Source organism: Ornithorhynchus anatinus, chromosome 18, assembly GCF_004115215.2.
Source record: "Ornithorhynchus anatinus isolate Pmale09 chromosome 18, mOrnAna1.pri.v4, whole genome shotgun sequence".
Taxonomy (NCBI): domain Eukaryota; kingdom Metazoa; phylum Chordata; class Mammalia; order Monotremata; family Ornithorhynchidae; genus Ornithorhynchus; species Ornithorhynchus anatinus.
This window is the reverse complement of record NC_041745.1, coordinates 27,997,568-28,023,623: the sequence shown is the minus strand read 5'-3', so window position 1 is coordinate 28,023,623 and position 26,056 is coordinate 27,997,568. Positions and strand designations below refer to the sequence as shown.

Below are 26,056 nucleotides of genomic sequence, written 5' to 3'. Positions count from 1 at the left end.
TTTGGAGTGTCAGTATGAGATTAATAATAATAATCGTGGTATTTGTTAAGCACTTACTATGTGCCAGGCACTGCTCTTAGTGCAGGGTAAATACAAGATAATCAGGTTGGTCAACAGTCCCTGTCCCACACAGGGCTCACAGTCTTAATCCCCATTTTACAGATGAGGGAACTGAGGCGGGGAGAAATTAAGTGATTTGCCTGAGGTCATGCAGTAGGCAAGTGGCACAATTGGGTCAGGAACCTAGGTCCCTCGGAGTCTGAGGCCTTTGCTCTATCTACTGAGCCACACTGCAAAAATAAAAAGTGTTTTTTTGTTTTGATTTGGGAATGATGGTTCAAAAAATGTAATAATAGGTATGTAATAATTAGCTATGTTCCCTTAACTACTATAATAGAATGTTCAGTCTGATATCTGTCAATCAATGGTATTGAGCACATACCATGTGCAGAGCATTATACTACCTCAAAATAAGTAAGGTATATAAATATGAGGGGCTTATTAAGATCTGGATTAAACATTTTTTCTTCCATCTGAAGATTCTCCTTCTAGGACTCCTGTTTTGGTGGGCTCTGACGAATTTGACAAATGTCTTAGCAATGACAAGTTTTCTCATGAAGAGTACAGCAATGGTGCCCTCTCAATTTTGCAGTATCCATATGGTGAGTATTCTTGTGTAGAGTTAATGGAATGAAAATTCCTCAGAAATTTCCTCTAGAAATGAAATAAGACATTAGTATAAATAAATATTTTAGTTATAATAGGTATGGACCTATTCAGAAATTGAGGACGATGGGGGCACCAGACTAAAAAGCAGAAATTTCTTGTGGCTTCATGAAGTCTGTGTTGGGTGAAGCAGTTTGAATTTTATATGCTTAAGAGCTGGGAACCCGGTACAGAGGTCAAGGAGCATAGAGATTTGGAGATTTAGTCAGGAAAACTCACCATTCTGAAAAGGGGATTAGTTGAAGAAAATATCTGGACATGAAGATCGGGGGGGTGGAGGTTGCAAGTAGGGATAAAGTAAGAGGAAAAAACTCTTGAAATCTCTAATAAAAACTCAGTCCATCTTTGCCAAGAGCTTAAAAGAAAGAGCAAGCTCAAGGTTTTTTGGCAAAACACAGTGATGGTTGAAGATCCAAATGAACTAGAAGACTCCAGAGAAATTTTGTTTTGGGAGGTGGTGTATGAGTAGGGATTGTCTCTATCTGTTGCCAAATTATACATTCCAAGCGCTTAGTACAGTGCCCTGCACATAGTAAGCTCTCAAGAAATACTATTGAAGGAATGAATGAATGAAAGCTCCATGAAGTGGTTGAACTGTAGCGGAAAAAACCCTCAAGCAACAGAGAAATACAAGTTAGGAAAAGATGTGGATTAAGGAGGGGCTCCTTTGGTTTAAGAGAAGATACCCTTTAAACCTTGCCATGTAGATAAGGACCATAGTAAGTTCCTCACTGAGGTCAGGTAAAAGAAGAACTACAGGAATCAAAGGGAAGAAGAGAAATTAATTTCAATCATTCAGTTGATTCGTGTACAAGAAAGAATGGAAGAAAATAAGAGACACAGAGAAGCAGGTAGAATAAAAGCAAGCTTTATCGGGTTCTTTTAAAATAAGAACCGGGCCCAGTAATTCAGGCAGGTCTGAAATTTGTAACGAGAATATACGGACTAGCACTAGAATAAGGGGTCTGAAAGGAGAAGGACATTTGAGGGCAGAGGTCATGGGAGGAGGGGGGAAGTTGATATTTAACTCTGAAATAGGCCTGTCCTTGCATCTTGATCTTTATAAACAAACTTATGAAGAATTTCTGTTTTTAAAGACAACGGTTATTATTTACCATACTACAAGAGGGAGAGGAGCAAGCGGAGCACACAGATCACAGTTAGGTTTTTTGACAACATGAACTACAACAAGAATGTGCGTAAAAAAGATCCTGTCCTCCTGCTACACTGGTGGAAGGAAATAGCGGGCACCATTCTGTTTTGCATCATAGCAACGACTTTGATCGTGCGCCGACTCTTCCATCCTAATCCTCACAGGGTAAGTACATCTCACAAAAAAAAAGGGTTGACCTGTTGAAAAGTAAATTGTAGCAGAAAAAACAACTCTTCTACAATCTTTTAAATGCAGATGCACGTGTCTTGTTAGCTTGTAGAGACTATCAAAGCCCAAACAAAATTCTGATTTTTATACTGTTAGAAGCCTTTACCTTTAATATGTACTAATAGAATATAATAATAATAATAATATTGTATTTTTAAGCGCTATGTACCAAGCAATGTTCTAAGCACTGGGATAGATAAATGGTTATCAGGTTGTCCCATGTGGGGCTCACAGTCTTACTCCCCATTTTACAGATGAGGTAACTGAGGCACAGAGAAGTTAAGTAACGTGCCCAAAGTCACACAGCTGACAAGTGGCGGAATTGGGATTAGAACTCATGACCTCTGACTCCCAAGCCCGTGATCTTTCCTCTAAGCCACGCTGCAATTGAGACTGTAGAAGCAGGAAGCTAGGTCTTGTTCTCCTGGAAGAAGTTTCTCATCCAAAAAAGGCAAGATTGAGAAATTAAGCACAAATGAAGTGGTGTGAGGAAAGGAAATAGATTCAGAGTGTGATCTTTGACTATCTTCCAATAACTGATAGGCCTCTGTGAGCAGTAGAAACCCATGTAGGGTTTCTATAGTAGTAATCAAAGGAAAAATATAAGCTTTTCTACAGATGTAGCTTTACTGCTGTATACTTTTTTATAGTCCAAGAGTATCAGCTAGTTTCATCTGGGCTTTCTTGAACTAAGGACCTGTGGTTTTTCTCCCAAGCACTTAGTACACAGTAAGCACTCGCTAGGTAGAATTGATTGATTGTTTTGTAATCCCTAGCAGCAGCGGAAAGAATCTGAAACCCAGTGTCAGACTGATAATAAATATGATTCCATAAGTGGTGAAATAAGCGACAGTAGCTGGAGTGACATTAAGACCTCTGGATATGTATCAAGGTAAGAGCCAGTCTTGGACTTTTTGGCAAATATCTTTTACATAGGAAACTTGTATTTGAAAAGATATGGAAAGACAGAATTTGTCTTGTGAAACAAAGCTTATGTGGGTTTGGGGAGCTATCCGGAGTCACATTTATATGGATTCATTTTATGTTGATTATTGTGTTAAATGGGAGGGAAGACTTTTGGTTGGTGTGGGTGGCCTCAAGTAGACCTTACTGGTACATACTTCACCTATTTCTGTGCACAGGAAATGAAAACAGCCACATGGCTGAGAGAAATCCCTTTTTAGAACATGGAGAAAGCAGTAAGAAAAAGTAGGATGCTGTCCGCTAATGTTTTGGGGGCAAAAAAGGCCAGTGAAGTACATGTTTAATTAGGAGTCATTCTGTGGGATTTAGCTAAGTATCCGGTTTGGGCATTATCCTGGCCTCTTGCTTTTCAAGGCTGAGGAGAAGCAAGTAGTGCAGTGAGATGAACAGCTATTGAATGGCTGCGTTCCCCTGCCCAATCTGTTTCCGTCTTACCCCCAGTAACCTAACGAAGGTGGTCCCAATTTTCTCCTTCACTTTTGGGTGTCTTTAATTATTTAACCCACCCAAAGCCTAAAGTTCTGCTAAATTTGAAAGCAGATCCTTTTGGACAATCTGCAGTACTTCCTGATGGGAAAGGGGTAATAATGAGAGGCCACTTGATCTAAATGAGACATTAACAATTTATTTAAATGTCTGGCAACTTTCTATTTTAGATACCTAACAGATTTTGAACCAATACAGTGTATGGGCCGTGGAGGATTCGGAGTGGTCTTCGAAGCCAGAAACAAAGTAGATGACTGCAATTATGCCATCAAGAGGATCCGTCTCCCCAATAGGTGATGCATGGTGGCTTTGGAGAGTTGTGGAAAATCAACCTAAGCTATTACAAATCAGTGCCAAATAAATTTATCAGACTAGATTTTCATGGTCACCTTTCGAGCTAGCTGTTATCCTTGCAAACCCATTGGGTGCTAAATGCTATTAAGGAGAAGAGCCTCTTTTCTAAAAGTTTCTTTTAAGGGATATGGGTGCCAGAAAACCATCTTGTCTTAAAGGAGGAAAAAGGCATCACTTTATTTCCTAATTTCCTAAGGTAATTGAATCAGTATCACATTTGGAATGAGAGCATGGCAGATTGCCCTTCAAGGCAGTTTGTTCCAGGCAGGGGCAGTCTGTGGGGAGACAAGGGACTGCCTCCACCCATGAATCTCCTCTTCCTTCCCTGCTTCACCAAATTTAGGGGGTTTTCATGGATTTCCACCACCAGGTGAAGTTTCCACAGGGTAAACCCCTAAGAACTAGTTTTCATGTTTGTAAAGACAAAGTAGACTAGACTGTAAGCTCGCTGTGGGCAGGGAGAGTGTCTGTTGTATTATGTCATACTCTCCCAAGCTCTTAGTACAGTGCTGTGCACACAGTAAATAATCAATAATTTCGATACTTGCTTGCCTGGGGACTGTGGAATTCAGGTTGCTGTTCCCAGGGCAGTGATTTACCAAGGATCAACCTAACCAGAGTCCACAAGTTCAAGGGCTTAAAATAATTTCTTAGGCCCTGACTGAAGTGGAAACTTTGTGTCCTTGAATTTCCTTTCTTCTTGCCTATTAATCTGCTTTGTTTCTTCCACCTTTCCAACTTCATTTCTCCTTTTGCTTAGCTGCTCGGCTCGAGCTCTTCTTTATGTTCTCCCCTTCCAGTCGTAGTGGTCAGGTGAAGTTGCTCTCTTCCTGTCCAGAAATGAACTGTAGTGGACCCAGCACTCCCTTTAGTGACGGATGGGAGACGCTACCTCTGAAAATCTATGTAGGGCAGAAGTAGGCAGGTCAACAAGATTCTATTTATTTGCTGTTGTTTTAATGAGATGTTCTTCCCCTTGATTCTATTTATTGCCTTTGTTCTTGTCTGTCTGTCTCCCCCGACTAGACTTTAAGCCCGTCAAAGGGCAGGGACTGTCTCTATCTGTTACCAATTTGTACATTCCAAGCGCTTAGTACAGTGCTCTGCACATAGTAAGTGCTCAATAAATACTATTGAATGAATGAGACTTGTTTAATCATCTAGGCTAAATAGAGATGAGTGAAGGGTCACTCTATCACCTTCCTCCCCAACCCCAAATATTTAGAGTTCTCTGTTTTACCCCACATATTTACCCAGACCTGTAAACATGGGACCAGAAGACTGTTGGTTTGAGAATGAATTTTGTGGAGCAGATGTCTTCCCTTTTGGTTATGCAGAAACTTTTAGGTGTTGAAACTACCTTTGTGGAGTTGATGTTTACTTCATGATTCTACAATTGAGTGGCTCTTAAAGGCACATTTATATAATTGCTGTTTAAATATTTTTATTTTTTTTAATGGCATTTGTTAAGCACTATGTGCCAGACACTGGACAAAGCGCTAGGGTAGTTACAAGCTAATCAGGTTGGACACAGTCCCTATCCCCATGGAGCTCGTAGAATTAATCCCCATTTTACAGCTGAGGGAACTGAGGAGTTTGGTTTAGATATCAATATCTCCCAGTATCTACCTCCTTCCTGATTGCTTTCTCTTATTGAGAAGTGAAACTGGATGAAAATTCTTTTTGGGGGGTGGTGGAGGGGAAGAGAGAGATGTTTTGGTTTTCCTTACCACTTGTAATTTGGGAGAGAGCCTAGAGCATTCCACTAAACCTGTGTATATAGTCTGATTTGGAGGAGGTGGTTCGAAATGGGAGCTCTGAATTGCACAAAGTTTCATTGCTCAAGAATGTTTTTCAAAAATAGACATCTTAACGCTTTATGTTTTTAAATCCAGGGATTTGGCCCGTGAGAAGGTGATGCGAGAAGTTAAAGCTTTAGCTAAGCTTGAGCATCCAGGAATTGTGAGATATTTCAATGCCTGGCTGGAAGCACCACCTGAAAAATGGCAGGAAAAGATGGATGAACTGTGGCTGAAAGATGAAAGGTAATTTCTACTATCTTGTTAATGGAAGGAGAGGGGAATTGAAGTTCTCTTCTAAGGAGCTGGCTTGGATTGCCTTAAAGTTGGGCTGTTTGAAGGGTCACTGGCTGGTGTACTTTTAGGGGGCAAACGCGTGGCTCAGTGGAAAGAGCCCGGGCTTGGGAGTCAGGGGTCATGGGTTTGAATCCCGGCTCTGCCACTTGTCAGCTGTGTGACTGTGGGCAAGTCACTTAACTTCTCTGTGCCTCAGTTACCTCATCTGTAAAATGGGGATTAACTGTGAGCCTCACCTGGGACAACCTGATTACCCTGTATCTCATCCAGTGCTTAGAACAGTGCTCTGCACATAGTAAGTGCTTAACAAATACCAACATTATTATTATTATTATTATTAATAAAATGATCATATTAGGCCTAAGCTAATTCGTTTTTGGGGTTTTTTTGAGGATATGAATTTCTTTTCCTTAAATTTGACCCTCCCCCCAATTTTATTTGGAAAATGTTCAAGGCATTTCTTTTTACAAGTTACAGCCTGCCTCTCTGCCTGCCTTTTGGGAACTTAAAATTCTCTTTGGAATTTGAAATTACAAGCTGTGGGAAGTTTGTGAGTTTTTGCTAGCTTCAGTAGTGTATTCACTCTATGCCACATTTTACCTTTAGGATGAAGAAAGGGAAAACTACAAATGATATTTAATGAACAATTTACTGTGTGCTGAGCAGTGTTATAAACCCTTGGTATAATACAATAAAGTAACTAGACACAGACCCTGCCCTCAAGGAGCTTACAGTCCAGTGGAGGAGACAGACATTAAAATAAATTACAAATTTGGGATGCAGCCAAGTATAAAGATATGCATGTAAGTGCTGTGGGATTGGGGTGAGTGTTTAAGTGCTTAGGGAGTAATTAAAAACAAAAACAAAAAGGGAGATTATGAAAAGTTGGGGTCAAGAGGAAAATTATATTTGAGATTGGTCCAATTACCTTGTCTGTACCCCAGAACTTAACAGTGTTCTAGCTCATAGTACCTACTAAATAAATACCACAGCTATTTTAAGTAATGAGAATGTACTGCCTCTGGATCCGCTTCCTTTAGCTGGCAGCATTTGTTGTTACTCATGCACTAATTAATGGAATATTTACCTGAAAATTATAATCAGTCTTTGCTTTTTTTGTCTCTAAGCTCTTGGTGCACAAGGAACGTTGTCTACCAACTCTGATGTATTTTTCCAAATGTGTAGTACAGTACTCTGCACATATTGAGCACTCAAATACCATTGTTTGATTTGTTGGGCATTTCTGCTGCTTTTTGTTCCTCCTGAAGTTACCGACCAGTCAGTAGTTTTTGAGTGCAGACTCTGGGCAGAACACTGTAGTTAGAATTTGGGAGAATGTGATAGCTAGATGCAATCTCTGCTCTCAAGAATTTTGGAGTCTAGTGGGGGAGTCAGACACTGAAGTAAATTACAGGTAGGGGGAAGGAACAGAGTTTAAATATATAAAGTCAAACTTTCAGCATGTTTTGTGCCCCTGATTAATCATTCAATGGTATTGAGCACTTACTGGGTACAGAGCATGTAATAAGTGCTTGGGAAAATACAATGTATAATACTTAAATGCAATCCCTGCCTAAGGGAGCTTAGTCTCCAGAAGCATGGGACCAGAAACAATCTTCAGGTTAAAATAAAATCAGCATAAATCTATCCCCATGAACTAAAATATTAAACAGTCTTGAGAAATGTCCAAAGACTGTATGTGTTAGGGTGGAAACCGTCTAAGTAGCCACAAGGAAGGAGTGAACTTTCTGCCCTTTGTTGAAAAGTCAAAAAAAAGATAGAAATGTGATGCTTAGCTTTTCAATAGAGAGAGATAGACGCTATTAAGGATCAATACTAGAGAAGAATGGTGAGTTTTACCTTTCTTCTTCCTTCCAGTCATTGCTTTCTTCTACTTTTTCATGAAGAATTCTGGGACTCTATATTTGTGCTATCAGGGTAGGGAAAGATAATAGGCCTCCAGAGAAAATTCACAAGTAGAGTGGAATGCAAGAGGGATAGTGATAATTCAAGGTAAGGTCAACGTTCATTTAGATTAACAGTACTCTCCAACATGTTGGCATAAATCAAGTAGACCATCTAGCCCCAGAGCTGTGGAGGTAACCGCTCATTTCTATTCAAAGTGTAACTTTAAATCGCTAATCCGGGGCCCATATTCTGCTTAGAAACTGTTAAAGATACCATGGCCCAGAGAACTACAGTAGAGTCTGGGAAAGCAGCACAGAAATTGCTGCTTCTCTTATTCCTGGGTTCCTTAGAGTAGCCCTAGAAATGCTCATTCTACCCCAAAGTAAAAAGGAGATTTGCTTTCTCTCCCATTTTCTCCAGGGTCCTGAATGTTGTCACCCCAACTGTGACCTACTATTTCCCCCTATTCTTCAAATAGGTAGAAACAAAGTAGGAAAATCAGGAATTCAGAGTTAAGGGCAAACAAGATGAAGATCCCCTAGGAAGCTTGGTATGTTTGGACTCTGAGTAACATACACCTCTCATCTCTCCCTAAAAGATCTTCATCTTAGCAGAGAACTAAAAATGCATTCCTGCTAACGGGTCCCTAACTTGGCGGAAGTCAAACAGATGTTTGCTGTCTGAAGTCCGACTGTCCAGAAATTTTTTGCTTGCTCTGACCCTGGTTAATTACTTTTCGGGCATAACAAAAGCACATCTTTTAAATCTGCTTATATGGTGGAATTGCACTAGCTTTAGTTTCGTGTTGAAAGCGATTCTGGGTTTTTTTGGTTTTGGTTGGGTTTTTTTTAGTGGTACTTGTTAAGCGCTTACTATGTGCCAAGCACTGGGATAGATACAAGCTAATCCAGTTGGACAGAATCCCCGTGTTGTGACCTGAGCTTTTTTTTTTAAAAGCAAAAGGCGCAATTACAAACAGACTTAAAATGAATCCTTCTTTTTCTTTTTAAGCACGGACTGGCCTCTCAGCTCACCCAGCCCAATGGATGCACCGTCCGTTAAAATCCGGAGAGTGGATCCCTTCTCCACGAGAGAACGTGTTGAAATCATAGCCCCTTCACCTCAGAGAAACAAATCCTTTTCCGTAGGGATTTCCTGTAGTCAATCAAGTTCCTCAGAGAGCCAGTTCTCACCCCTGGAATTCTCAGAAGTGGAAAATGGCAACAACAGCGAATCAGAAGATCCAGGGTTCAACCTCCGGGACAGCTGCCTCACCGACTGCGATGTTGAAGATGGCACTGTCGATGGGAACGATGAAGGGCACTCTTTTGAACTGTGTCCTTCAGCAGCTAGCCCCTACGTGAGGTCAGGCGAGAGAACCTCCTCTTCCATTGTATTTGAAGATTCTGGTTGTGACAACACATCCAGTAAGGAAGACCACAAAACCCTGGCATTGCATAATGGCAACCGCTCTCCTGATAGACTCATCAGTACAAAAGACTCTCCTTCTGAAAGCCTCCTGTCCATTTCTCCTCCAAGACCGACGACCTTAAGTTTGGACCTCACCAGAAACGTCACGGAAAAACTTCAGCCCACTTCACCAAAGGTGTACCTCTACATTCAGATGCAACTGTGTAGGAAGGAAAACCTCAAAGACTGGATGAACAGACGGTGCAACATCGAGGACCGAGAACGGACGGTGTGCCTGCAGATCTTCCTGCAGATAGCGGAGGCTGTTGAGTTTTTGCACAGTAAAGGCCTAATGCACAGGGACCTCAAGGTTTGTATCGCTGGGACATCGTAGGGGTTTTCATTTCTACTCTTCTATAGCAAGAAAACACAAGGACGTGTCGTTGATCATGAACAAGAGTGACTCAGCAGTCTCTGTGTGTACTGTTCTGTTTCCAAACATGAAGCACTTCCTTCGTGTACATAAGCTACCGGGCGCAATGGCCACTCCTTGATTATCTAGTTTGTTGCTTACCCATCCTTGCCTTTTGTTCATATTCAATTTTTTTTTTGCTGACTGTCTTTTGTCTGTCTGCTTTCTTATTAGTGGTGGCGAATCACTATATCTCTGTCAGGAGAATGATAGGAAATTGCAGCAATACTGCCAGGACGTGACAGGCCAGTGGATCACCCTGCAGCCTCCATGAGGCTGCTGCTTCTGGCCTCTCTTGACCCTCCCTGATGCCCCTACATACACACACGTATGCACATGTACACATGCATATGCACATGTGCACATAAACCTATGCACACACCCTCCCCCCACCACACCTCAGGGAGTAGAGCCAAGTTTGACCCGTGTAAAATAGTATAGGCCAGGATTGTATCTGTCTGTCCACTGCACCCTCAATTTTAGGCTGGGGGGTGATGGGGGAATCCTGCCCCCAGTATACCCAGAAGCTTTACTCTGTGTGTGTGTGTGTGTGTGTGTACATGCACGAGAACACACAAAAAAAATCACATATGGATAGAAATCCCTATGTACTTATGGGGACCATAAACCCCAGCAGCTCTCAAGGAAAGGGTAATGTGCATACACTTCCATTCCTTTTTACAAGTGAAATTGGGTTGGGTACAGACCAACACTCTACAGTTGACTGGATGTGGCAGGGGGAGGTTATCTTTGCTTTTCTGCCTGAGTTTCTCATTGCACTACAGTTCCTAGAGTAAAGATTGGAAAACAAATCAAACTTAATAAGCCCTTTTGCGGATTTGAGCCTTAAACCGCAGTGTGTTAGGAATGATTAGAATTCAATTCATCATACTGTTACTCTGCTCAATTTTGAAATCAGGGATTATCAAGCCTGTTGTAAGGGTAAAATTGCTTGGCATTTTTATTTGCAGACAGACTGGAGCTTCAGGTAAGTGTGAATGTAGGCCAACGGTATCAATGTAAAAAATTTCTCTAGAATAGCCTTCACTTGATAAGGGAGACACACCGCCTGTTCAGAAGCTTCTCTGGTACCAACAATATAGCCGAGCCTGTTTGTTCAATTTTGTCGGGTATGGCAGTGTGTTTTCTGTCTGATGTTCAGAGAGCAGTATTTGGAATAGGACCTCTCTGCCTACTTACGATCGTATAGGATTTGGAATAACAATGATGAGCACAGGTTATCGTTTCCTCTTTCTGAAAAAATCGTACTTTGTTCAGTAAAGACTGACAACTCGGAACTAAGTCTTGGAGCAATTGTAATTTGGCTTCAGTTCATCATTTCTGAGTCAACACTTTTGATGTTGTTGTCTTAGACTGAAGATCTAAACGCTCCTGATCCAAACTTCCATCACGAAGTGGCTGCTAACTTGGCAGTGGCATACTGGGTTTTCCGGGGGTGGGTATGCAACACCTCCCTATGTGAGTGCCTACAGATTCTTTGGTGGTTTTGATATTGGTCCAGGAGGAAGGAGCCATGAGCTTTCTCTATGTTGAAAGCAAAGAATAACATGATAGAAAAAAAACAAGAATCCCATTGGAGAGTTGTGACTTTGCTTTCCTTGGTCTTTTTTTTAAGAAGTGAAAGATCAATCTCTTATTGGGACTGCATCTCCATCACCCAGTAGAGAGAGTCATTGTATAGGTGGAAAAAAACTTCTAATTTGAAGATATAAGAAGCCAATTACAAGGAAAAGAACGGTTGCTATTTATTGATTAAGAGCTGCCACTTCTTGTTGGAGGGTCGTCTTACCTCGTGTAAATTGTGTGATCATAAATAGGAGATTTAGTCTGACATATGTCCTCCCTGAACCTCTGTTTCTCATGAGTTCTTTCTGCCCAGAATCAGCTATCAGGGAGCATATTCTAATGGGATAGGTTTGGGAGTCACCCTTGGGGTCTAATCCCATCTCAGCAACTGCTCTGCTATATGACTTCAGTTTCCTCAGGGGTAAAATGGGGATGGATATCTTCTTACCTGGCTGAAGATTCACAGGGCAGTTCTGGCCCCTGACCCTCTTGTTTTTGGACACAGGCTGGGTTTCCTCTAGGATACGTTCATTCTTTGTCATATTTATTGAATGCTTACTGTGTGCAGAGCACCTTACGAAGCCTTTGGGAGAGTACAGTACAACAGTAAACAGACACATTGCTTGCCCACAACGAGCGCACAGTCTACAGTTTGCATTGTCTATCCAGAGGTAACTCCTGTGTAAAGTAAAGACAATCAGCCAGCTCCTCCCATTTGATTATTAGTAGACAAGAGGTAGCTTGGGAAAGTCGGAAAGACTTTTGAAACTGTGACTCATCTGATAACTGTGGTTGAACACAGCTAGAGTTGCTCAAGAAGAATTGGGGGAACCCCCAAGGTGGTCCTCACGTAAGGTTTACTCTAGTTCCGTGGATTTTCCGAAGGTTGGCAATTCCATTTTTTTAGCCTCAAAACACACAGAAGAGCAAGTTTCTGGCTTTCTGAATTTTTACATTATATAGTAGCATTCTAAACGTTTGGTTTCTCATCATCACCTGGTGTGTTCTGGGTTTCAGCCTTCCAACATATTCTTTACAATGGATGATGTGGTAAAAGTTGGGGATTTTGGACTGGTGACTGCTATGGACCAGGATGAGGAAGAGCAATCGGTTCTTACCCCGATGCCAGCTTATGCCCGACACACTGGTCAAGTGGGAACCAAACTGTACATGAGCCCAGAGCAGGTGAGTTTGTTGTCTATATGTATTTTTTTAAAAAAAAAGAAAAGGAAAATAGGTGGGATCTCCTCACAAAATGAATTCAGAGGAATAGCTTTTAGATCCTGATGTTCTGATTTTCATTAAAACTAAAGGGCCACTTCTTTTCTATCGAGTTGGCAACCACAATGATGATCAATACTGTTATTATCAATAAGCTTTTAAATTCTCCAGAGACTTTCTAACAGTGCTACATATTTCTGTGCTCCTTTTCCTCCCAAAATCTAAATTAACAAGAAATTTTGGTTCTTGGGGGAGCTAACGTGGAGAAATGTTCCCTAGTCAGAATTGTGACCAGGTCCAAGCAGGGATTTGTCTGGAGGAATATAAGAATCGGCTTTACTTATTCCTTGACAGCAACTCCATTTAATGTGTGGTGATTAGCTTGGGCATGATTGTATTGATTTACTGCAAAATGTCACTTTTAAAAAGCCTTTCTTAATCACTGTGCTTATGTGAATTGCTTTGTGTAAGTCCTAAGTGGAGAGATTTATTTCCATAACATTTCTCCTTCCTGGAGTAGATGACCTTGGGCTAGCATATGGCTGCAGTTACGTCAGTATTGACTATCATTGTGGTTACCAAGAAAGAAAGCTCACATTCTAGGTCTGCAGGATGCTAAATCTAGAAATCAAATTCCTGAGGGTTTTGGGTAAATGATTCCTGTATTAAAATTCTCATGGAGGAACATGGGCCTGGGAGTCAGAAGGACATGCCCGGCTCTGCCACTTGTTTGTTGTGTGATCTTGGGCAAGTGATTTAACTTCTCTGTCCCTCAGTTACCTCATCTGTAAAATGGGGATTAAAACGGTGAGCCTCATGTGGGACATGGACTGAGTCCAACCTGATTAGCTCGTACCTACCTCACGCTTAATACAGTGCCTGGCACATAGTAAGTGTTTAACAAATACCATAAAAAATGTGTAGTGGAGAATCAAATTCTGATTCATCAATCTGATCTTCCTCTTATGTTGATGTTATGTTGAGAAGCAGTGGAAAGAGCCCAGGCTTGGGAGTCAGAGGTCATGGGTTCTAATCCCAGCTCTGTTACTTTTCAGCTGTGTGACCTTGGGCAAGTCACTTAAATTCTCTGTGCCTTGTAAAATGGATGCTCCATGTGGGACAAACTGATTACCTTGTATCTACCCCAGCGCTTAGAATAGTGCTTGGCACATAGTAAGCGCTTAACAAATACCAACATTATTATTAGTCACTTTCAAAATGTGTAATGTTTCCCATTGCTCACTTGTAAGAATGTCTAAATCTAATTTCAAAGATCCTCAGATTTCGTAGTTGAGAGACACTGAATCTCCCTGAGCAAAACAACTTGGCTGATTTTATAACCTTGGAGTTGCTACTAGTTAATTGTGTAATCCCCGGGGAAGCTGGGAAACTTCTGGGGGATCTTCATTTCTTCGAATGTAGAATGGAAATTAGAATGTTAACAAATGGTCAAGAGTTTGTGGAATGCAATAGCTAATGAAAAGGATGATCGATCAAAGGTGCATTTTTCTTTGGCTGTTTATGTTTGCAGACACAAGTGATTCATAGTTATGCCCCATAACACTAAGAGCAAGCTGGCATCTTACAGTGCCATAGAAAGACTCTGTGTCATGCAAGAAGAGTGGTTTTAATTTGAGTAGCTCTTCCTCTTATGTATAACTTCAGTTGTGCTTTTAAATGTCTTGAACATTAAGCCTTGATTTCATTTATTTCATTGTCACTTGGGATTTCAGATTTGTGGGAACAGTTATTCTCATAAAGTGGACATCTTCTCTTTGGGTCTGATTCTGTTTGAATTGCTCTACCCATTCAGCACTCAGATGGAGAGAGTCAGAGTAAGTATCCTACTTGCCAGAGATGAGATACAAGAATAGATGAGGTTCACTTAATTTGTTTAAATGAGAAACGGCACTGAGAATGAATGATTATAGATTATGACATTCAAAGTAGTTGGCTCTGGTTCCTTTCCTCAATCTCCTTTAAACCATTTGTTCCAAATCACTCACCAGGCTCTCGCCCTATCCTGGATCCTGAGTCCCTCTTCCCACCCTCCCTGCCCTTCCCCCTTCCCCCCGAAACCCCACCATTAGACCCAAGAGCCTAGATGAGGCAGTTGGGAAGGTGACTAGTGGGTATATGAGTGGGTTAGTCCGGGAAGGCTTCTTGGAGCAGATGTGATTTTAGTAGGGTTTTGGAGATGGGGAGAGTGGTGGTCTGATTGATATGGACAGGGAGGGAGTTCCAGGCCAGAGGGAGGATGTGGGCAAGGGGTTGACAGTGAGACAGACCAAATTGAGTTACAGTGAGAAGGTTAGTGTCAGAGGAACAAAGTGTGCGGTTTGGGTTGTAATAGGAGATAAGCAAGGTGAAGTAAGATGATGGGGAGAGCCGATAGAGTGCCTTAAGGGTGAGGAGGTGGATGGGCAACCACTGGGTGTTTTTGAGGATTGGGGAGATGTGGACTGAGTGGTTTTAAAAAAAAAAAAAATCTGAGCAGCAGAGTGAAGCATGAAATGGGGGGAGGGAGGAGAGGGAGGGAGGGAACCAGAAGAGGACAGTGTCCGTGAAGCCAAGGTTAGATAATGCTTCCAGAAAAAGTGGGTGATCCACAGTGTCGAAGGCAGCCGAGGAGTAGAGGAGGATTATGATGGAGTAGAGGTTATTGGATTTGGCAAACTTGGTGACTTTTAAGAGGGCAGTGGAGTGAAGAGGGTCGAAACCAGATTGGAGGGGGTCATGGAGAGAATTGGAGGCGAGAAAGTGAGACGGAAGTGTAGAAACTCATTCAAGGAGTTTGGAGGGAATGATTGGAGGGCGATGGGGCAATATTGGGAGGAACCGTGGTGTTAAGGGAGGTTTGTTTTTTGTTTTTTTAGGATGGGGATACATAAACATGTTCGAAAGCAGTGGGGAAGAAGCTATTGGAATGTGAACGGTCGAAGATGACAGTAAGGGAGGGGGTCAAGTGTTTTAATGTATGAAGGGCTGGGGTCAGAGGTGCAGGTGGAAAGGATAGAATCTGAGAGGAGGTGATAGGTCTCTTGATATACCGCTGGGAATATCGGGGGAGTCAGAGAGGGCTCAGGAGAAGGGAGGAACTGGAGAGAAATGGGAGATTTAGGGCGATCATGCTTGATAGTTTCCATTTTGCCAATAAAGCATTTGGCCACGTCATCGGGGTGGGGAGACAGGCTGAGGGGTTGATATAAGGAGTACTGATAATTGGAGAAAGTTTGTTGGAGGGGGGATTTTATGGAGGCTTTGAAGGTGGGGAGGGCTGACTTTTTGAGGGGTGTTCTTGACTGGGGAAGCAGCATGAGCAAGGGGTTAGAGGTGAGTTAGGAGAGAGCAGGGTGGAATTAGAAATTAATTTTAGGAGGAGCTAAGAATGGGAGATTGATGTGGAATCACGGGTGTAGAATGAGGAGGTAGAGTAACATCCTTTCCTTAGACCATAAACGTGAATGGTGATAGTTGTGGTAAGATGGGAATGCAAGTTGAAATGTACTGATTGCTCTGATTGAGGAGCAGCTTGGTCTAGTGGGAAGAACACAGCCCTGTGAGTCAGAGGACCTAGGTTCTAATACCGGCTCTGCCACTTGCCTGTTGTGACCTTGGGCAAGTCACTACATTTAGAGAACCAGCATGATATAGTGGATAGAGCACGGGCCAGGGAGTCAGAAGGTCTTGGGTTCTAATTCTGACTTTGCCACGTGTCTGCTTTGTGACCTTGGGCAAATCACTTCACTTCTCTGTGCCTCAGTTACCTCATCTGTAAAATGGGGATTGAGGTAGTGAGCCCCACATAGGCCAGGGATTGTGTCTGACCCAATTTGCTTGTATCCACCCCAGTGCTTACTACAGTGCCTGGAAAATAGTAAGCACTTAACAAATAGCATAATGATTAATAGTCTCTGTGCCTCAGTTTCCTCTTCTGCAAAACTGGGATTAAAAAAAAACACCTGTTCTCCCTCCCTTCCTCCTTGCATGTGGAGCAGGGTAAGTGTCTGACCTGTTTATCTTGTATCTACCCCTATACTTAGCGTATAGTAAGCACTTAACACGTACCATAATTATGATTATTAATTGAAGGATTTCTGTTTGTGAAAGCTACGCAAAAGGTAAATGCCGATATTTATAGGTTTTTGTATTGAACTTGTCCTGTCTTGCTCCAGTGCTAAACGAAGAGCTAAAACCTGTTATAAAATCAATGGCACTTAATTTTCCGAACTTCAGTAGAGTATTGCAGGAGACAGCTGTTTTTTCCAGGATCTACAGGGAGAGATATGTACGGTATTAGGTCCTTAAAGTGCATAAGCCTGTGCTCAGTGTAAGCCAAGGATTTTTCAGATTTTGAAAAATGCAATTTGGGAATTTTTTTAGTAGATCAAAATCAGGTTTAGATTGCAAACTTTTGAGGTTTATTGTAGTAAGTCCATAGTATTTGATTGTTCTGTGCAGCACTCTGCATTAGGCACTTGGAAGCGTCCACTAGAATTAGTAGACATGTGATCCCTGCCCTCAGTTTACAATCTAGAGGAGGTGGTGGACTGAAATAAAGATAGGAGGAAGTCCTGGCATATAAATACATAAGTGCTGTGGGAAGGTGTGGGTAAGCAAGAGCCGCAGTGTAATAGACAAGCAGCATAGACTAGTGGTCCCTCGTTCTCGCCTGTCCCACCGTCGACCCCTGGCCCACGTCCTACCTCTGGCCTGGAATGCCCTCCCTCCTCACATCCGTCAATCTATCTCACTTGCCCCCCTTCAAAGCCCTACTGAAAGCTCACCTTCTCCAGGAGGCCTTGCTGGATTGAGCCCCCTTTTCCTCTGCTCTTTCTTCCCTCCGTGTCCCACAGCACTTGTGTATATATGTACATATTATTCTATTTATTAATGATATATATATATACACACATATATATAACTATTTTGATGCTATTGATGCCTGTCTACTTGTTTTGCTGTCTCCCCCCTTCTAGACTCTGAGCCCCTTGTTGGGTAGGGATTGTCTCTACCTGTTGCCGATTTGTACTTTTCAAGTGCTTAGTTACAGTGCTCTGCACACAGTAAGCGCTGAATAAATACCATTGAATGAATGAATGATAGACCACGGGCCTGGGGGTCAGAAGGATCTGAGTTCTAATCCCAGCTCCATCACTTGTCTGCTGTGTGACCTTGAGCGAGTCACTTAACTTCTCCGTGTATTGAGCTTACAGTTCAGAGGGGGAGACAGACAAATGAATAAATAATTTATAATAATTTAAAGATATGTATATAAGTGCTTTGTGGGTGGGGGCGAATGTCAAAAGTCCAGGCTCCTTAGATTGCAAACCCCATGTGGGAGAAGGGATTGTGCCCACCCTGATTAACTTATATCTACTCCAATGCTTAGAGCATTGCTTGACACATATTATGCACTTAAGTACAGTAATGATAATGTAAATCCAAAACTGAATAGTGTCCTGATCTGTTTGGAGTTGAAGCCTCTGTCTTAGAGCAGGAAAGTAATAACTGGTGCAGAGACGAGCAAAAACTGACCACAGGTTTGAAAAATCAATAGTATCTATTGAGCACTCAGTGTGTGCAGAGCACTGTACTAAAATGCTGGGAAGTGTATAATCTAACAATACAACAGACACATTTCCTGCCCACAATGAGCTTACAGTTTAGAGGACCCAAAGAAACTTGCAGACTGTCTGAATTAATTTATTGGCTACTGGGGAGGGGGGGAAAGGACAGCAGGAAGGGAAGAAGGGTGGGGAGGGAGAAGCTAACACACTGTGTCTCTTCTAATCAGTTAGTTTCTTTTTTTGTTTTTTGGCAGAGGGTCATTGTTGTTTTTAATTGTGATCAATTGCGAATCAGAATTTTGTGGGTAAGAATAGGATTAAATTTAATACAATCCTGAACATTCATACTCCTAAGGATTTATAAATAACTATATTAAATGTGGCTCAAATTCATTAATTGCTAAAAATCCAGATTTCTTTGAAATTTTGCCAAAGTTGATGATTTGATGCAACACATCTTCCAGAGACCATTTTGATATAAGGTGTTTTGGCCAGAGGTTATGCTGGTTGAGTAGTTGTTCATTGTTCTAATTTTCACACCTCTGAAATCATCTTTTGAAAATGTTTAAGTAGATCTTTAGTGTGCAGGAAAACAAGTCAAATGACAAGCTGTTTAGCCATTTTTTCTCTTCCTTTAGATTTTAAGTGAAGTAAGGAATCTCAAATTTCCACCACTCTTTGCAACAAAATACCCTCAAGAGGTAAGTATAATTGAACTTTGCCTCGTGGCATGTCCTGTCTTCCCAGAGCTTCCATAAAAAAGTCCAAACCACCCAAGGAAAAAAAATGAGTTATCGTTATTGTTGTTATGAGTTATTGCTCTGCTGGTTGGAAGGTGCCTCTCCCCCTATTCAACAAGCCCAAATTAGGGAGGTTAGAGGGGCTTGGAACACCCAGCCAAGCCCACACTGGACTGCAGATAACTAGAACAGTTCCTGAACTCGCCCTAATGCACAAAATTCCTTCCCATTTTCTCTCAACGTATCATTAAGGCTGTATTTAGAGTTCCAAGTTCCAGGTTAGCTTCTTGAGAGTGAGTCATTTGATATTGTATATGGCACTGGGCAGCAAGCATATCTGAATCATTTGGTTGTATATTGAAAAATGAAAAAGACAGTAATGGTATTTGTTAAGCATTTTCTCTGTGCCGAGCACTGTACTAAGCTCTGGGGTAGAGACAAGATAGGTTGGACACAGTCCCTATCTCGCATGGGGCTCACAGTCTGAGGGAGAACAAGTATTGAACCTCATATTATAGATGAGGGATCTGAGAAGTGAAGTGACTTGCCCAAGGGTACCCAGCAGGCAAGTGGCAGAGCTGGGATTAGAACCCAGGTCCTCTGATTCCCAGATTGGGGTTTTTTCCACTGGGCCATGCTGCTTCTCTTCTGTGAAGGAGGACCTATTTTTTTTCAAACACCTGTCTGCAGGCTCACTCTCCATCTTGAAAATATTTATAAACTTCCAAGTGGTAGTACAACTTAGAATTATTTGGAATTTTGATAACATTTTTCTATTGTACCAGCCATGGCTAGAGAAACTTGCTCAGAAATTTAACTTCTGTGCCTCCGTGAAATGGGGATTTATTAGCTGTTCTCCCTCCTATTTTGACTGTTAGCCCCATGGAAAAGGGACTGTGTCCAACTTGATTATCTTATATCTATCCCAGTGGTTGGCCCACAATAAGTGCTCAACAAATAGCACATTAATTATTCAACTGTTTGAAAGTAATTAAACTATTAAAATTCACTTTAATTGACAAAAGACTATCTGATAAAATTTATTCTCCCATTTTGAAGCTAGAAAATGCTCTAGAAAGATAGCAAATCAAAATGGCCATCAAGAAGAAAGCCTTCTCGTTTTCTTGAGGCAATTGGAAAATTAAGAGTGTTGGTGGATGAAAGCTGTGTATTCATTGTCTCAATATCCACTTGGGGCCAAACAGGTTCTGTCTTGACCTTTCTGTCAAATTACCTTTTGACCTTAAGCATACAATCTACAAACTGTAAATCAGTTAACCAGTCAATCTTATTCATTGAGCACTTACTCTGTGCAGGGCGCTGTACTAAGCCCTTGGGAGAGTACAACACAACAGTATAACAGCTACATTCCCCATCTAAACACTCCTTTTACTGTTTCAGTACACCATGGTCCAGCACATGCTCTCTCCATCTCCGACGGAGAGGCCGGAGGCTACAGCTATCATTGAAAATGCCTTATTTGAGGACCTGGAAATCCCAGTAAAGACAGTGCTCAGGCAGAGGTCCCGCTCCCTGAGTTCGTCAGGAATGAAGCACTCGAGACAGCCGAGCAGCAGCTGAACCAGGCAGAGAAATCCACGTCGGCAGGACCCACGATTTGGAAATGAGAGCCTCAGTTCTCGGTTCCCTCTGACCCCTTCCTGTATGTCAGGAACGGTCAGGCAAAGATAAGCCGGGAAAATTTTTCGATCTCGCCACACCAGACGAAAGGTGATGACTAACCTTTTTTCAAGCTGCCCTTCCGCTGCTTTGACGACCGAAGGATGGCCAGTCAAGCCCTCCGTCTGACTCCCCCGGCCTCCTTTTCCTTTAGCCTCTCTTTGAAGCTATGGGATCTTCATGAATGCTCGGTGCCTGGAGCACCCGAATAGATCCCTGAAATGTATATAGAATTCAACTATTTTTCTAGCACAGATGACAGCCTCAAAGCCTGGTGGATAAAATGTCCTAGGAAATGCCCTCCGAAGACATGAGGATGAGCATGAAAGCGGCTTCTGCCAAGCTGACTCCCTTTTTTTTTGTCCCCGGTGGGTGAATTTGGAATCTGCACTATTTTAAAGGGAGAGTAGCACAAATGTACATAAATCTCTATCCATAGGTAGTTTTTTAGTGGTATCTGTGGTCTGTATTGCCACAAATTGGAAGGTTCTAGGAACATTTAAATACATTTTGTACTTTGTTCCCTAGTTGGGGAAATGGTTTTTGGATGGAATTGAGCTATAGGTACTGTAAAAAAAAAACAAAACACAAAAACCTTAAGAAATGAAGTTTATACTGAAATCCTACAGTTCGAGAATTTATAAAACTTAAGGAGTCATAAGTGTTTTACATAATCTTGTAGACTTTGTTATTTCCAAAAACTAATTGTAGGCAACTGTTTAATCATCTAACTGAACGGGCTAATTTGCTTTCATTTTCCACTGTAAATATGTTCATTTTTATTTATAAAAATGCAGAATCAATCCATTTGGGTTGGTGGTGTACAGAACACGCTTAAGTGTGTTAAATATCGTGACTTCTTTCAAGTCTAAATGATTTAATAAAACTTTTGTATTTAATGTTTGTCTCTGAGTGTTTAATTAGCCACAAAATAAGGAGCCATAAATTAGTCTCTGCAAAGAAGGAAGAGGCTTGTAAGAATGGACGAGGTTTCTGGCAGTTATCAAGACCTTGGAAGCTCACTGTGGACAGGGATCACGTCTACCAGCTCTGTTGTATTCTCCCAAGCACTTAGTACAGTGCTCTGCACATACTAAGCGCTCAATAAATACCATTGATTGATTCATCTCTTTGTAGGCAAAACTATATCCATTGCACCGCATGCAGGTGGATGACTAATCCTACCAAGATCTCCAGGTAAAGAGATGCTATCTCCTCCAAATAGCCTTTCCTTCTGTACCTTCAGGTGAACCATAGTTGAAAAGATTGGTATCATGAACCAATAAGCACGTTTTTCAGCTAGATCCTTCTCTCCTTCTAAACTATCTGGATCCTTTGATCCTTGCAGCTTGAGCCTTTTGGTGAAACTTTTTGGGGATCTGAATGGCTTTTCAAAGCCTGTCGAAGCACTGGTGTTGGAAAATTGCCCACTCTAAGGGGAATGTACCGTTTTCATTTTAATTTGTTGAATTGAGCCGGTGGATGTGTCCCCTTACCATTTTGGGGCGTTGTAGCTTGTATGTGTCGAGTAACCTGTCGGGGAGGAGGCAGGAGGAGGGAGAGTGACCTGCACTCAGTGCTCTTGTTTCTCTTTAATCAATCAGTGGCATGCATTGAAGAGCTAACTGTATGCGAAGCACTGTGCTAAGCACGTGGGAGAGTACAAAATAACCAAGTTAGTAGATAATCTCCTTGCCCATTAGTCTAAAATAATAATAATAGCATTGTTAATCAGGTTGGATGCAGTCCAGCTCCCACTTGAGGCTTACACTCAATCCCCATTTTAAAGATGAAGTCACTGAGGCACAGAGAAGTTAAGTGACTTACCCTGGGTTGCAGAGCAGGCTATTGATGGAGTCAAGATTAGAACCCAGGTCCTTGTGACTTCCGCAACACTGCTTCTCAGGATCTGCTGAGGTGGGAGAGACGGGCAATAAAACCAGGGCTAAAAATCATTCTTTCGTTCATTTTATCAGAACTTTAAGAGGGCATTACTGGAAGGGGTTGGATGAGGGGGTGGGAGGAGGGGCACGAGGCAGTGTCCTATTTCAAATCATTAATAACAATGTCTATATGGTTTAATTCCTGCAGAAAACTCACTCTGCTAATAAAATAATCCCAGGACTTTAGCAGTTAAGTAAATAATCTCCTCTATATTCTCTCCTTCTAAGCAAGGAGTCCCCTGATCACTTAACTTCTTTATGCCTGGAAAATGGGGGTGAAATACCTGTTTCCCCTCCCCCTTAGACCGTGATCCCCCTGAGTGACAAGGGTTATATCTGACGTGATTATTTTATACCTACCCCAGAGCTTAGTACAGTGGTTGGCACATAGCAAGTCTTTAAATATCACACTTAATATTGCTCTCATCATCATCATCATCATCGGTTTCCCCAGGTCCTTTTCTCCATGACAGCTGAAAGGAATTCTTTTCTGCAGTTGGAAGATGCCCAACCTGAGTCTCTCAGAGATCAGCATTATTTTTTCTTTCCTAGATGGTATTTGTTAAATGCTTACCCTGGGCCGGGCACTTTAGTAGGTGCTGGGGTAGATATAGGTTGGACACAGTTCACGTCCCACACAGGGCTCACAGTTTTAATCCCAATTTTACAGGGGAAGAAATGGAGGCACGGGAAAATAAAGCGACGCCTAAGGTCACACAACAGACAAGTGGCGGAACTGGAATTAGAACCCTCTTTCTGATTCCAAGGCCCGTACTCTATCGGCTAGGCCAGGCCACTTGGCCAAGAACACAGGCCATCCAGGAGCCTGAGGAGGGGATGGAGCAGCATTAAGGAGAAAGAAAAACAGTATGGCTAAGTGGAAAGAGCACGGAGACGTGGGTTCTATTCCGGGCTCTGCCACTTGTCTGCTGTGTGACCTTGGGCAAGTAGCTTCATTTCTCCGTACCTGCGTTACCTCATCTGTAAAATGGGGATTGAGACTGGGAGCTCTACACGGGACAACCTGATTACCTGTATCTACCTCTGCTTAGAACAGTGCTTGGTACATAGTAAGTATGTAACAAATACCATAGTTGTTATTATTATGATGATTATTATCGTGGGGCTGTGAATGGCTCCCGTGTAAGGAGTGCCAATATCTGGCCAGGCTGAGCTTGGGTTGGCCACGAGAGGGCGACCCGACCCCAAAGAAAGGCCACTTGGGAAGGGGAATTGGAATTCAGTTTGTTTGAGGTTTTTTTCCTTCACGGTATTTATTAAGCGCTTTAGATGTATAATAATAATGTTGGTATTTGTTACGTGCTTACTATGTGCAGAGCACTGTTCTAAGCGCCGGGGTAGACACAGGGTCATCAGGTTGCCCCACGTGGGGCTCACACACTTTTAATCCCCATTTTACAGATGAGGTAAGTGAGGCACAGAGAAGTGAAGTGACTTGCCCACAGTCACACAGCTGACAAGTGGCAGAGCCGGGATTCGAACCCATGACCTCTGACTCCGAAGCCCAGGCTCTTTCCGCTGAGCCACGCACTTTTCTAAGCAGAAAGAAGAACAGGTAATGAACCCTATTTTGCAGTTGAGGAAACTTCAACCTTCCCCATTTTAAGCCCTCTTTTCCCACGTTGCTCTCCCTCTGTGTCATCTCTGCCCTTGGATTTGGGACCTATGGACATGTGATATTCACCCCAGCCCCACAGCACTTACGTACGTATCTTTATATATTATAAATTATTTATATTGATGTCTGTCTCCCCCTCAAGACTGTAAGCTCATTATGGGCGGGGAATATGTCAATGCTATTATATTGTACTCTCCCAAGCACTTACTACAGTGCTCTAGTTACCATTGATCGATTGATATTATTTCTATTACTACTACTATGCTCCTTGGGATATGATTGTGTGGGAGAGGGTTTTATTAATAATAATTGTGGTATTTGTAGGTGCTATGTGCCAAGCATCACACCTGGGGTTGGAGTAGATGCAATATAGCCTAGTAGAAAGAGGACAGGATTGGGAGTCAGAGGACCGATGTTCTAATCCCAGTTCCACCTGCTGCATGACCTTGGGCAAATCACAAATCTTCTCTGTACCTCAGTTTCCTCAACTGTAAAATGGGGATTCAATTACATTCCCCGCCCCCCCGGCATAGACTGGGAGCCCCATGTGGGTCAGGAACTGTGTCTGACCAGATTAATTTATATCTACCCCAGGGCTCAGAACAGTGCTTGACACATAGTAATCATTTAAATATCATTATTATTATGCAAGATAATCAGGTGGGACACAGTCCCTCTCCTACATGGGGCTCACAGTCTGAGTTGGGAATCCAGGTTCTAGAAGAGGGTGAAAATTAGGCATTTTGGTGCCCATTGCCCAGTCTGAATTTTTCAGCCACTTTTCTGCTGATGTGCTCAGCTTGGAGAAGGGAAGATGAAGACCAGGGATGTTCCCCTCTCATTCCAGCTGACTCCAGTTCATTCATTCATCCTTAAGCAGTGTAGCTTAGTGGACAAAGCCTGGGCCTGGGAGTCAAAAGTTTTAATACCGGCTCTGCCACATGTCTGCTGTGAGACCTTGGACAGTTACTTAACTTCTCTGGGCCTCCGTAACCTCATCTGTAAAAATGGGGATTAAGACTGTGAGCCCCATGTGGGACAGGGACTGAGTCCAACCCGATTTGCTTGTATCCACCCCAGCACTTAGTACAGTGCCTGGCACATAGTAAGCACTCAACAAATACCATAATTATTATTACTTTATAGAAAGTATTTGAAACAGGCAATGCTTAAGGGTGCTGATAGCTGAAACCAGATAGAATGTACCAGTGGGCTTTCTTGTGCATGGGTAATATGGAGGGTTTCAGAAACTGGTATCCATGAGGAAAAGAATGGCTAAGTTATATTGAATTTATCATTCAAAGTACATCTTCTATCGACTGGTGAACACAGCCATGGGCTGTTTGATTTATTGAGCTGTATAAACAATAATTGTGGTATTTAAGTGCTCACTATATTTCAGACACTGTACCTAGCATTGGAGTAGATACTAGGTAATTGGGTTGGACACAGTCCCTGTCCCACACTATGTTCACAGTCTTAATCCCCATTTTACAGAAGAGGTAACTGAGGCAGAGAGAGGTAAAGTGACTTGCCCAAGGTCAAACAGCAAACAAGAGGCAGAACTGGGATTAGAACCCAGGTCCTTCTGACTCCCATGTCCTGCTCTTTCCACTAGGCCATCCTCCTTCTTGGTCCTGGGAAGACTGGAATTTCACCATGGAATTTGACCCACTCCTTGCATGCCACCACCTGGAGCGTGATTCGTGATTCGGTGTGGCCTGGCCCCTGAGAATACAGGTCCGGCTCAGAGCCGTCCTGAGGGGTCTGCTCCCACCAGAGGGTCCCTGGAAGATCCAGCTCAATCTGGGCCAAACCGGTCTGAAGGACCTGGAGAAGCTGGAGTGACTTGACCCATA

General features: G+C 42.3%; 1 protein-coding gene across 2 annotated transcripts in view; it reads left to right on the top strand.

Moving 5' to 3' along the window:
- Nucleotides 1-21,514, top strand: part of EIF2AK3 (eukaryotic translation initiation factor 2 alpha kinase 3) — a 53,687-nt gene extending 32,173 nt beyond the window's left edge. The window contains exons 8-17 of one of the 2 annotated variants that reach the window (XM_029046491.2): nucleotides 540-662; nucleotides 1,824-2,044; nucleotides 2,884-2,999; nucleotides 3,748-3,870; nucleotides 5,827-5,976; nucleotides 8,947-9,715; nucleotides 12,422-12,589; nucleotides 14,359-14,460; nucleotides 18,834-18,896; nucleotides 20,337-21,514. In XM_029046491.2, coding sequence (XP_028902324.1) covers nucleotides 540-662; nucleotides 1,824-2,044; nucleotides 2,884-2,999; nucleotides 3,748-3,870; nucleotides 5,827-5,976; nucleotides 8,947-9,715; nucleotides 12,422-12,589; nucleotides 14,359-14,460; nucleotides 18,834-18,896; nucleotides 20,337-20,516 — 2,015 coding nt within the window. In that variant the 3' untranslated portion in view covers nucleotides 20,517-21,514. The remainder of the gene's footprint in view (nucleotides 1-539; nucleotides 663-1,823; nucleotides 2,045-2,883; nucleotides 3,000-3,747; nucleotides 3,871-5,826; nucleotides 5,977-8,946; nucleotides 9,716-12,421; nucleotides 12,590-14,358; nucleotides 14,461-18,833; nucleotides 18,897-20,336) is intronic. The other variant, XM_029046492.2, reaches the window with a different exon arrangement.
- The last annotated feature ends 4,542 nt before the right edge of the window (nucleotides 21,515-26,056 follow it).